Here is a 13,130-nt window from a genome sequence, read left to right on the forward strand (position 1 = left end):
GAAGAGCTGCCGGCCTCTGATTGGCGGGCAGATCTTGGCGGGTGGGACTTCCTCCCCCAGGGCCCTTGATCCCCGAGGAAGGCCTGCTGTTGGTCTGTAAAGTGCCTGAGTGGCCTGAATGGCAGAAGGTGTGGTGGGCCTTCTCGAAAAGAGACAATGCGGGGGTTGGGGGGTGGTGGTGGCATTGGCTCTCTAGCCGGCAGCTGAGACTCCTGCCACCCAACCTCCACAAAATTCCACCAAAAGTTTAGAACTCTGTTCCACAAACAGGAATTGACACTATGTCGATTGTCAATTTTAAAACTGGGATTGATAGATTTTTGTTAACCAAAGATATTAAGAGATGTGAGGCATAGGCAGTGATATGGAGTTAGGTTGGAGACCAGCCATGATCTCATTGAATGTTGGAACAGTTTTGAGGTGCACCTCTGACAGTGCTGCTCTCCATCAATACTGCACTGTAAGTAACAGTCTGGATTAGGTATTCAAGTCTCTGGGGTGCAGCTATAACCCAGACCCTTCAGACTCAGGGGATGAGAGCAATCCACTGGGCCATGGTGGGTGACCTGCCGTGCCAGATTACTGCCCGAGTGGATGAGGATGGGAACGTGTTCCAATATCTTTGCAGCCATTGTCAAAGTGGCGTGATAGATAGGCCGAGTTAAGATACGGATCAGCCATTTTCTAATTGGATGGCGGAACAGGCTTGAATGGCCTCTTCCTGTTGGAATGTAGGTTTTGCTTCTCTGCAGTGCAGCATACACCTACTCCTCTGGAACTTTCTGTGCTGGTTGTTAAAATTCAACCTGCTCTCTCTTACACAGCCACGAAGAATCGACATGCACAAATGCTAAGAACAATTTCACAGTTGGGTGACTTGTTGCCCTCTCAGGTAGCAGGAGGCCTTGATAATCCTCCCTGCGATGTGGATCACCTTGGCTTTCTTTAGAGGGTAATGAGTTTGGCCAGTTCTGGCATTATGCTGCTCAAGCGACAGCCAACGAGTAATAATATTCCATAAGTATCTCCTGTAGTTAATTATTTTCTAAACTTTTTTTTCTCTCTCCTTGCAGAGTTGCAGCTGAAAATGATTTCCTCCACAGTTTAATCTATAAGGTCTTGGCTGCCAAAGATATAAACCACAAAGGACAAGGTAAAATATTCCTTTCCAAGTCCCTCCACACTTTAACATAGCAAAATATTCTTTTGTAAATCCAGTTTTATTAATATTTATCTAAAGCCAAGCTACATTTAGACCTTGGAATTGGGCTTTGTTGTGGAGCTGGTGCTACTGAAAGTCCGAACTGGACAAGTCAAGCCACAACGCTTCTGCTCACTTCCTTGCCAGCCCTAACAGCACGCCATGACTGATAGAGTGCTGGCAAGGGTGTGCCCTGTGTGCACCAGAAGCCTGCAGAGTGGGTCCATTGTGATGTCAAACAGCCTCCAACACTGACTTGGCGCAAGACATGCCAGTTTGAACGGCGCAGGTCCAGTTGACGCCTTCTCCTGATCACTCCTGGCTGAACATAGGTTCAGCTGCACAAGCGATCTTCACCCTCCAACTCTGGCTGAGGTGTTTTTGCCTTTTACCTTTGCAAGTGCAGAGTTAGTACTGTGTTGTGTTATTGGAATTTCAAGTTGTTTGTCCTGTCGGGAGAATGCCTGCTTCAGTAATGGTGGCTGTAGTTGCGGTACCTCTTGGGCTGCAGCTGTGAATTTTTCCATGAAGCCCAGCCTCAGCAGCTCTGAGAGAATTCTAGTTGTCCATGCCCCTTTTTGCAGAAAATTGCTTCCTGATATCACCCCACCCCCTCATGCCTAAGCCTTTAAGGCTTTATCTCCTTGTTCTGGCCTCCCTCACAGAACAAGTAGTTTCTTTCCCTCTATCTACCCTACCAACTCCTTTAAGCATGACTAGATCACCCCTTCTTCTATAATAGAGGGAATACAAGCCTATTCTATGCAGCCTTTCCTCATAATTTAACCCTTTTATCCCTGGTATCATTTTGGTGTATTTTTCTGGAGCCTCAGTGAGCTAACACACTGTAACTGAATCCAAACCAGACCAAAAGGATCGCAGATTGAATCCCTTCCAATCTTACCCTAGCTTGTTCAGCCAGAAAGAATCTAAAGACCCCAACATAAAATCCAGTCGGTTCTTAAACGTCTGCGATTTTTGTCTCTGCCTCTCAACTCTGAGATGCTGCTCACTCTGTTAAGAACTTCTTTAATATCCGTCTCGCCGCACTGAGTGCTGTCTTACCCTTGTGTTCCAGTCCCTCCCTTCTCCGTAACCTCCCTCAGCCCTGCAACCCTCCGAAAACCCAGCGCTCCCCCGATTCTGGCCTATTGTGCGTGCCCGATCTTCTTACCTGCCCTTCTAAAATGGCAGCACAGGCATCGAACCAATTTGCACCCTGATTGAGGTGATGATCTACTCACTCTGCATCTCTCCGGCAGACGCTGGCTGCGTGTCTGCTAACGTTTTCACCAAGATGGCGCCCAGCATGACGTGTGGCGGAAGCAGCGGAAGCCAGTTTGGCCTCCAAACGGTGCCCAGAGCACCTAAATGAGGGGCGCCACCGAGCCTAATTTGCACGGCCTCCATGTTTATCTTAAACTGAAAACAAACTAGAATTCCAGCCTTGCTCAAAGATGCTCTATTGGGGGCAGGCTTTCTGCTCCAAGAATCCTTAGTCACCGGGTGAAATGGAAGAGCCTTTCAGGAGGTCAAACACCAAACTTATTGCCACTCATCAGTTTGCAATACTCATTCTATCATAACAGTGAGCCCACATTTGCCCAAAGCTATTTCAATTATTTTTCGGCCCGTTAGCGTCAAATGAGAGAAGATGTTGCGCTGTAGACTCATGTCAGTGCCCAAACTCATTCCGCACAGGTTATTTATCTGCACTAATGAGGTCAGGACACCTTCACCCTTTTTTGTTCCGAGAACATAAAAAGGACGTTCAGCCCATTCAGTGCCTCCTGTCTGCAATGTGTCGCATCGCAACCATTTGTTTGGTATTTAATCTGCTGACAGAGGGTTTGCCAGCAATATTGATGGCCAGAAACACAAAGAAGAGGATTTTAACCCCACCCCCCCCACCCCTGCCAAAAACAGACAGGTTTGGGTCAAGTGAAGGGTTAAAGTGTTAAAAATCTAAATCCTGACCCCCACCAACCTACATCCAAGCCGCCTATTTCTGATTTTAATGGATGGGGTTGTGGGGAGGGGTGGGGTGTGGGTGGAGGTTGTGGTTGTGGTTGTGGTGGTGATGAGGTGGTGGGGACAGGTTGATTTGTGGTTGACCAACCCATTCCAAGGAGGGAGCTTGACGCTTTAGCTATTCTAATGAAGCTGTGGTGCTCGAGAAGCCTGTCAACTAAATCGAGGTGAGGGGCCGCTGGATAAGCGGGTGAGTGCCTTTCCACTTACCCACAGGGTCTAGCGTGCTGGCCTAGCCAACAAACACAATAATCTGACATCAGTGCCTCCACCCCCTCCACCCAACCCCACAAATCTTCTGATCTCCCCACCCCGCCCCCCCAGCCCCCATATCGAAATCTTTGAGCTTTCCTGTGAGGCCTTCAGTCACACTCCAACCCTACAAATTTCCCACAAATTTTCTGACCTCTCTCCAACAGGCCTCTGATTGCCCACCTGGAACCTCTGACATTTCTGCCTCGAGGCCGCTGATCTCCCCCAGACCAAGGCCTTCCCCGTCCCCCCCCCCACAACAACCTCCATTTGAGGCCTGTGACCTCCCCCAAGACCTCCGAATTCCTCTCAAGGCCTCTGATCCTCTGCCCTGTCCTGTGAACTTCCCCAAAGGCATTCAACTTCACTCTCCCTTAATCTTTCGATTTCGCCACCCCCCCAACCCCCCCTACCCCAGAGGCTTCCAACTCCCCTCGCTGATGCCTCTGAACTCTAAACTGCAACGTCCCTGCCCGAATTGGACTTGACTCCCCCACTCCCCACCCTAGGCCTTCCTGCCTCAGTTGGATCTACCTGGACCTATGACCTCTGCTGGGCTGCCTCCTGCCCAGCTGACAGCACAGCCAGTCCATTGTAGTATTCAAAGAAGAGGGGAGGTCTCCCAATGTCTTAAGCTTCATTTAGTCCTCAAACAACACCTAAAAGCAGGTTACCCAGTTATTTATTACATTGCTGTTTATGGAATCTTGCTGTGTGCAAATTGGTTACTGCAATTCCTACATTGTAACAGCGACCCCTTCAAAAAGTATTTCATCGGTTGAGAATGTGAAAATGCTATACAAGCACTGTTTTTCCTTTATTGCTTCATGGGATGTGAATCCTTGAACTGAGTGGCTTACTAGGTCATTTCAGAGGGCAGTTAAGTGTTAACAACATTGCTGTGGATCTAGAGTCACTTGTAGGCCAGGCCAAACAAGGCAATTAATGAACCAGGTTTTTATAGCAGCCTTGATCCATAATTATATTGAATTCAAATTTCACCAGCTGCCATGAGTGGGATTGGAACCCATACCTCTGGAGCATTAGTCTGGACATATGGATTACTAGTCCAGCAACATCATCACTACACCACCACTTCCCCACAGGAATTAGAAGGGGGGAAATGCTAGTAAGTTTGTACTTATTGTCCACTCCTCGTTGTTCTGAAGGCTTAGTTGGCCCTGTGCATTGATTTACCAGAAGGGGAGGCGTCAAGTGGAAGCTCGGCACCCCCATTCAAAAAATCGAGTAAACATCATACATCCCCTGTCCTATTGCGCATTTCCCAGGGAGCTCTTGTTGAAGGCCTAGAGAATCAATCTCCAGCCAGTCCCCTGGTCTCGGGGAAGGTAATGACTTCGAGGACACCAGGAAAAGCAGGAAACAAAAGGTAAAATCAAGGGGGGTAGGGGAGGGGAATCTTTGGTCTTTGCGAATTAGGAGCATTCCTAAATTTCTGGTCGACAATCCCAGTGCACAAAGCTGTACGCTGGAACTGATGAAGATTAACTTTTAGCCAAATGTTGTTTTATAAACGTGTTCGGCCTCCTACATAATCCAGGACATAATAAGAAACCTGCTTCTTCACAAGATCATACAGGGTCTCTGAATTATAGGAAACAGTAGCATGGCAGTTATGTTGCTGGACTAGTAATCTAGCAGCCTGGACTAATGGTCCAGAAACATGAGTTCAAATCTCACCATAGAAACTGAGCAATTTGAATTGAGTTAAGGAACAAATCAGGAATAAAAAGTTAGTACTAGTAATGGTGACCATGTAACTAGTGGATTGTTGTTTTTTAAAAAAACGTTTCAGGTTTATGAATTCGGGGGAAAAAAATCAATCTAGTCTATATGTGACTCCAGCCCCACAGCAATGTGGTTCACTGTATCGTTGCTCTCTGTATTCAAGAAGGGGGTTTGCCACCAGCCTCTCAAGGGCTTTTAGGGATGGGCTATGAATGTTGGCTTTGTCAACAAACTATGATTGAGTTTTTAAAAAATTTGCAGTGGTTGCCCCGATCCTCCACCAAAACATCAGCAGAAACACTGGAGAAATAATGGGGAACTGGAAACCACTCCACGCACACCTCCCCCCACCCCCCACCACCACTGACCTGCAGAAATTTAAGGCCAAAGTCATCAGATCAATTTGATTTCACTTTCCAATAAACCAACCCTGCCACCTCCACATTAAAGCATTTAATCGTTCCTTAAATTAATCCTCTTATCTTCAAACACCGCTGTTGACTCAGTGGTTGATAGGAACATTAGGAACCTGCTCCTCTATTCAGTTAGATCATGGCTGACCTGCAGCTCAACTCCATTCACCGCAGTATAATCCCCCGACCTAACAAAAGTCGATCAATATAAGCCTTGACAGCTCAAAATGTCCCTCAGCACCTACAGCATTTCTGGGGGAGGAGGGACATGGGGAAGAGAGGGTTGCAGCTTTCTACTAACATTTGTGCGAAACAGATGGTGTGCAGAATGACAGAGTGCAGAATGTGGGGTTTTTCACCTTTCATAATTGTGCCCTTCCTACAGGTCTCTGGGTCTCCATGAAATTACTGTCAGGTGATCTGGAGCAGGTTCGAAAGGATCACCCTCACCTAGTGGACAGAAACACAGTGGTCGCGAGGAAAATGGGATTTCCTGAGATCATCATGCCAGGTCTGTCTCCTGCAAACCTTGTTAATCCTGCTGGATGACTGCACAGAAATGATATCTTAACCAATTAAGGGTGCTCTCATTGTGTTTGAGCTCTGGGATACAAGTGCATCTTATCTACTCCCTAATCTTTTCAGTTTCAATATTAAATTCAGATTGCACAAATAAATGTGATGTATTGCTGAAAAAAGAGACATGCTGTCAAAACTTCTCACCTTGCACTCATCAGGACAGTTTGCAAGAATATCAATAGTAAAGGGAAGGACGTTTCATACTGCTTGAGAGGAGAGTGCTGATTGGTTGGCAAGTGGATTTTGATTGGTGATCATTGATAATTGCCAACTAATCAGCACTCTCTTCTCAGGCAGTCTAGATTACTATTCCCTATACTATTGATATTCTTGTGAACAGCCCTGATGAGTGCAGAATGAAAAGCTTTGATAGCATGACTCTTTTTTCAGCAATTCTCAAGTTCTGTACTACCAAACGATTATTTAAATGTGATGTCTTCTGAGACAAGGAGACCCGAAAGGTCCCATCCCGCCTTCAGTCCTGGTCTGTATTAAGTGAGATGATCATAGAGCGACAACACTGAAGGAGGCCATTTGGTCCTTTGTACCTGTACTGGTTCATTAAAAGAGTTATCCATTAACGGACATATAAAATGGACAGGCAGAAAAATACCACCAAGCCCAACAAGCCTGCCCCACACACCATGATGAACATCATGACTGGATAATTTAATTACTGTTCTTCTATTTAGTCAACCAAATGACCTGTGAGATTTAGCTACACATTCTCTACATTGGTCATGAACCTTCAATTAGGGCCACTCACTGTTCATTCTGCAGCCCTTCAAATGGTCATTTTCAAGTATACATCCAATCCAGTGAGACAGGAGAAGCTGAGACATTCTCCTTAGAGCAGAGTTAGTCAAGAGGAGATTTGATGGATGTGTTCAAACTCATGGGCCGTTTTGCTGGAGTAAATAAGGAGAAACTGTTTCCAGTGGCAGAATGGTCAGCAACCAGAGGACACAGATTTAAGGTGGTTGCCAAATGCACAACTAAGAAGGTGAGGAAATATTTTATTACCCAGCAAGTTGTAACCACACAGGTATGAGGGCAGATTTGGCCCCAGTGGACTGGGCAGGAAGACTACAAGGTAGGACAGTTCATGAACAGTGGCAGATATTTAAGGAGATATTCAATTCCTCCCAAGTAAAATATATCCCAATGAGGAAGAAAGATGGTGAGAGGGGGAAAAAGCATCCAAAGCTGAGCAAGGAAGTTAAAGATAACTTAAAGGCAAAAACTAAGGCATACCAAATTGCAAAGGTCAGTGGCAGGCTGGAAGATTGGGAAACTTTTAAAGATCAACAAAGGGTTACTAAAAAAATAATAAAAAGAGCAAAGGTAAATTATGAAAGAAAATTAGCGCAAAATGTAAAAACTGATAGCAAAAGCTTCTACAAGTATATAAAAGGAAAGAGAGTAGCTAAAGTGAATGTTGGTCCCTTGGAGGATGAGACTGGGAAGTTAATAGTGGGGAATACAGAAATGGCAGAGACGCTTAATCAATATTTTGCCTCAGTTTTCACAGTGGAGGACACTAGTATCACCCCAATAGTAACAGGTAGTGCAGAGGATACAGAGAAGGAGGAACTTAGAACAATCACCATCACTAGAGAAAAAGTACTGAGCAAACTATTGGGATTAAAGGGTGACAAGTCCCCAGGACCTAATGGCCTACATCCCAGGGTCTTAAAGGAAGTGGCAGTGAAGATAGTGGATACATTGGCTATAATATTCCAAAATTCCCTGGAATCTGGAAAGGTTCCAGTGGATTGGAAAAATGCTAATATAACACCCTTATTCAAAAAGGGGGGGAGGCAGAAAGTAGGAAACTATAGACCAGTTAGTTTAACGTCTGTCATTGGGAAATTGTTGGAATCCATTATTAAGGAAGTAGTATTGGGGCATTTGGAAAGTCAAAATGCAATCCATCAGAGTTAGCATGGTTTTATGAAGAGTAAATCATGTTTTACTAATTTTTTAGAGTTCTTTGAAGATGTGACAAGCAAAGTAGATAATTGGGATCCTGTAGATGTAGTATATCTGGACTTCCAGAAGGCCTTTGATAAGGTGCCTCACAAAAGATTAATAGACAAGATAAGATCACACGGAGTTAGGGGTAATATATTAGCTTGGATAGAGGATTGGCTAACCAACAGAAAGCAGAGAGTCGGGATAAATGGGTCTTTTTCTGGATGGCAAGCTGTAACTAGTGGGGTGCCACAGGGCTCAGTCCTTGAGCCCCAACTATTTACAATCTATATTAGTGACTTAGATTCATGGATAGAAGGTACTATAGCTAAATTTGCAGATGAAACCAAAATAGGTGGGAAAGTAAGTTGCGAGGAAGAAATAAGAAATTTACAAATGGATATAGACAGGTTAGGGTGAATAGGCCAAAATTTGGCAGATGGAGTTTAACGTGGATAAGTGTGAGGTTATTCATTTTGGTCGGAAGAATAAAAAGGTGACTTATTATTTAAATGGAGAGAAACTTCAGAATGCTTCAGTGCAGAGGGATCTGGGTGTCCTCGTGCATGAATCGCTGAAAGCTAGTATGCAGGTACAGCAGGTATTAAGGAAGGCAAATGAAATTTTAACATTTATTGCTAAAGGAATAGAGTATAAAAATAGGGAAGTGTCGATGCAACTGTACAGGGCATTGGTGAGATCGCACCTGGAGTACTGAGCACAGTTTTGGTCCCCTTACTTGAGGAAGGATATAGTTGCATTGGAGGTGGTTCAGAGGAGGTTCACTAGATTGATTCCAGAAATGTGGGGCTTGTCTTATGAGGAGAGATTGAGCAGTTTAGGCTTATACATGCTAGAGTTTAAAAGGATGAGAGGAGATCTAATTGAGGTATATAAGATGCTAAAGCAGATAGACAAAGTAGACGTGGAGTAGATATTTCCTCTTGTGGGGAATTCTAGAATGAGAGGCCATAGTTTTAGGCTAAGGGGTGGTAGATTTAAATCAGAGATGAGGAGGAATTACTTTTCTCAAAGGGTTGTGAACCTGTGGAATTCACTACCCCAGAGTGCAGTGGATGCCGGGACGCTGAATAAATTTAAGGAGGAGATAGACAGAATTTTAATTAGTAACGGGTTGAAAGGTTATGGGGAGAGGGCGGAAAATTGGAGTTGAGGCCGAAATGAGATCAGCCATGATCGTAATGAATGGCGGGGCAGGGTCGAGGGGCTGAATTGCCTACTCCTGCTCCTAGTTCTTAAATTCTAAGTTGTACTGATCTGGAATGCACTGCCTGAAATGGTGATATGAGCAGATTCAACAGTCACTGTCAAAAGTGAATTGCATAAATATTCGAAGGGAAAAATAAACACAGGGCAGTAGGGTTAATTGGATAGCTATACCAAAAGCAGAGACACAATGGGCTGAATGGCCTTCTTCTATGCTATGGTCCTCACAATGGTAACCTTGATCTCGGAAGAATTTTGCACCCAAGGCCTTCCTGATCTGCAAAAAAAGCCACATGAAAATGGTATGGAAGGCAGAGCAAAATTATTTCTCCAGCAAAAACAAAATTAAGTATGGCGTTTCGCCACCTGATTCACACCTCCCGAGGGAGACGCAAACCCGGCCCCAGAACAATCACAGGATCCCAAATGTGGCCTAAGCAAGGCTCTATGTAAGTTTAACATAACCCCTCTGCTTCTTGAATTCTACCCCTCTAGAAATAAACTGCAGGCTTGCAATTTTTGTTAACCTGTAATGCTACTTTTAATGATTTGTGGAATTGTGAACCCTTAGATCTCTTCGTGCCCCCAGCCAATTTAGACTCTTATTTCCCGATGAGTACATGAGCTCTACATTTTTCGACCAAAATGCACTTCACACGTTTATACATAATGAAACTAATTATCTGTTTACATGCCCATTCTGTATTTTGCCGCAGTCCACCTCACTAATTTAGAGCCATCTACAAATTTTGACATTTGTACTTCCAATTTCCATGTCCAAGGGTTGAATTTTTAATCAGCGGCCCGGGTCCTTCTGGGTCCCAATCCTACGTGGCATGGCCACCACAATTTTCACTGCACCAGCCAATTAAAGGCCAGGGAGCGGGCTCGCTGTCCAATCAGGGAGAACGGGTGGACTCCCGATGCTTGACATCCGAGGGCCTCCAGCACTGGGTGGTTGTCAGTCCCACCAGCTGAGGCAGGGGCTGTCTATGTAAAGAGTGCAGAGAGCAAGGTCAAGTGAGGGGGAGTTTATTTTAAAAAGCCGCAGCGTCTTCGCCGCGATCCTGGAGGGAAATCCCTCCAGGCGATGGCCAGCGGTTGCAGCTGTGGCCCGGCAGCCGTTTTACATCTGAGAGGTCCATTGTGCCCACTCCCCCCCCACCCCCCCCAACCCCCCACCCCCCCGCCCCGAGCCCACCATTTTGGCATGACCAGGCTGCCCGCATTGCCAACTGGAAACCCCAGCCGACATGAGAACGGGGCCTTAATTAAATTTAATTGGCCTAAAGTGGCCATCCGCCACTTGCCAGAGGGCAGCCTCCCTGTTTCCCAGCAGCCCTCATTCAAAATGGCTCATTGTTGGGAGCATGGCGGTGAAGCGGCCAGTGGTCTGGTGGCACCACATTGTGTCAGCACATGCCTCCGATCCCAACCCTGTCCTTTTTGAGAGCCCAGCCCCAAAATCATGAACGTAAACAGTGAACAATAGCGCTCCCAGCACCACTCCCTGTGGAACACCTCTCCCCAAACTCTGCCAGCCTGAGGAACTACTCTTCACCCCTCAGTTTTGTTTCCATCTTGCTCTCCAGTTTGCTCCTTGTCCACTGACTCCACATGCTCTGACCTTAATCATGGGTAGGGAAGTCCAGCAGAATGGAGCAGGTAGAGGAGAAGGAGAAATCTGTGTTATCATTGCCTGTGCAGCAGAATATAGTGCAAGAATTTATCACAAGTGAGAGCTAAATTGAGCGCTGCACAGAGCGATTCCGATCTGTTCCAAAGCAGCAAGGCACTTGAGAAAACCCCTCTATGAGGTATTTTTAAAGCAACATTAAAAAGAACCAACAAACAATGTCTGCAGATGTCCAATAAGGTAACTTCAAGTTGGTGAAATGCATGAAAAATGGTCAGTTGCACAATGAACTGAGAGGTCAACAGGATCTGTATTACATCATAATCATCACAAAGTAACAGGGCATTAACAATCCTAAGACTATAAAAGACCAAGGACTAATATCTGAAGTGGAAAACAGAGTAATTGCCTTGACAGAGTGTCTACCTGTCACATTATTGATTGCTTCTCACTTTTAAAAATAGGTTTGAAATTTTCCTTTAATTCGGAAATTTCCTCAACTGTGAAATTAAGTCTGCCTAAAGATAAATTAAACCGAGTTTAAAAAAAAAAAAATCCCAATATTAAATCCAGCTTATTCTTCATTTAAGCTGGTTAGTATCATTCTCATCTCTAGGTCAGAAAGTTCAAGCTCCTCACCAGAAATTTGAGTGCATAAATCTGTCTGGTGCTTCAGTAAAAACACCGAGGGAAGTGCCTTCCTTCAGATGAGTTGTGAAAAGCAAGGCCCATCTTCCCTTTGCTGCAGGCCTCATTCATCCAGTATCATTAAGTCAATGTGTTTGAGTCTTTCTTCTCTCAGTCAACTCAATCAAATTGGACAATCATCTCACCGCTGCTTATGGGACATTGCTGTACTCAAAATGGCTGCTATGTATCCTTACATAACCACAATGACTGCCCCTTTAAGAAAAACCTATCTTCCTATAGTGCCTTTTGCAGTCTAGGATGGCTGAAGCACTTTGCAGCCAATTAAGTACTTCTGATCACTATTGTGTATTGTAGGAAATACATCCAATTTGCACTCAGCAATGCCCCACAAGCAGCAATGTAATAACGGCCAGATCACCCGTTTTTGGTGATATTAGTTGAGGGATAAATATCTGTCCGAACTCCCCTGCTCCTCTTCAAAATAGTGCTACAGGATCTGTTCTGTTCAGCGGAAGGTAAACATGACCACAGTTTATCTGGAAGATGCACCTCCAACAACGCAGCACTCCTCTGTGCTGTGCTGGGAATGTCAGCTTGAATTATGTGCTCAGGTCTCTCAGTTGGTATTACTGAGCCATAATTGATGCCTTTAACATGAACTTATTGGTTGTTAAGTACTTTGAGCTGATTTGATTTGATAAGTTGCTATATAAATTAGGACACAATTTGTCATATTATTATAAACTGTTTCAAGTGTATGAAATGTTATTGATTTTATTAAGATTATAATTATGTTTCCTTTATAACACATAAAATAGCCTAGTTAAGGAGGTAGAATGGGAATATCATGTAACAGCTGTAGGAAAGCTTCCCCAGTGCCTTTGACTATTTGCCTTTTGCTGACTGACATGAGTCGGCTGGGATAGTGTTACGGACATGACAATTGACTTCAGCGCCACATTTGTACACTGTCGACAACAGATGAGCACGGGATTGAGCTAGGCTGTGAACCCACCTTTAGTTGAGGACACTTGATGCCTGTGCTTGCTTGTGTAAAACAACCACTGGGATGAAGTAGAGAAATTTACCCAAGCAAGAACTACCCTCTTAAGGAAGGGTGAGTAGAAGAGTGAGGGAATCAAAGAACAGCATGACGTAGGCTCCTAGCAACATTCCCTCGCTAGGTGAACTCAGTTTACCTCAGTTGGCCTCCGGTGTCTCTCACGATCCAATAAACTGTTTGCATTCATTGTCAAGGTCGTCTTCTGGCGCAGTGGGTAGCGTCCCTACCTCTGAGTCAGAAGCTCTGGGTTGGAGTTCGACTCTAGGACCTGATGGCCAGGGAAGGTACGATCGTAAGATAAAAGCAAAAAAACTGCGGATGCTGGAAATCTGAAACAAAAACAAAAATACCTGG

The 13,130-nt window shown here is 44.9% G+C and overlaps 1 protein-coding gene across 1 annotated transcript in view; it reads left to right on the forward strand.

The window, feature by feature from the left end:
• Positions 1 to 13,130, forward strand: part of LOC144688041 (dedicator of cytokinesis protein 2-like) — a 1,154,257-nt gene that overhangs the window by 261,567 nt on the left and 879,560 nt on the right. Inside the window, exons 12-13 of the mRNA XM_078554696.1 lie at positions 1,074 to 1,153; positions 6,032 to 6,157. Of these exons, the coding sequence (XP_078410822.1) occupies positions 1,074 to 1,153; positions 6,032 to 6,157 (206 nt within the window). The remainder of the gene's footprint in view (positions 1 to 1,073; positions 1,154 to 6,031; positions 6,158 to 13,130) is intronic.

Source organism: Cetorhinus maximus, chromosome 1 (genome assembly GCF_964194155.1).
Source record: "Cetorhinus maximus chromosome 1, sCetMax3.hap1.1, whole genome shotgun sequence".
Classification (NCBI taxonomy): Eukaryota; Metazoa; Chordata; class Chondrichthyes; order Lamniformes; family Cetorhinidae; genus Cetorhinus; species Cetorhinus maximus.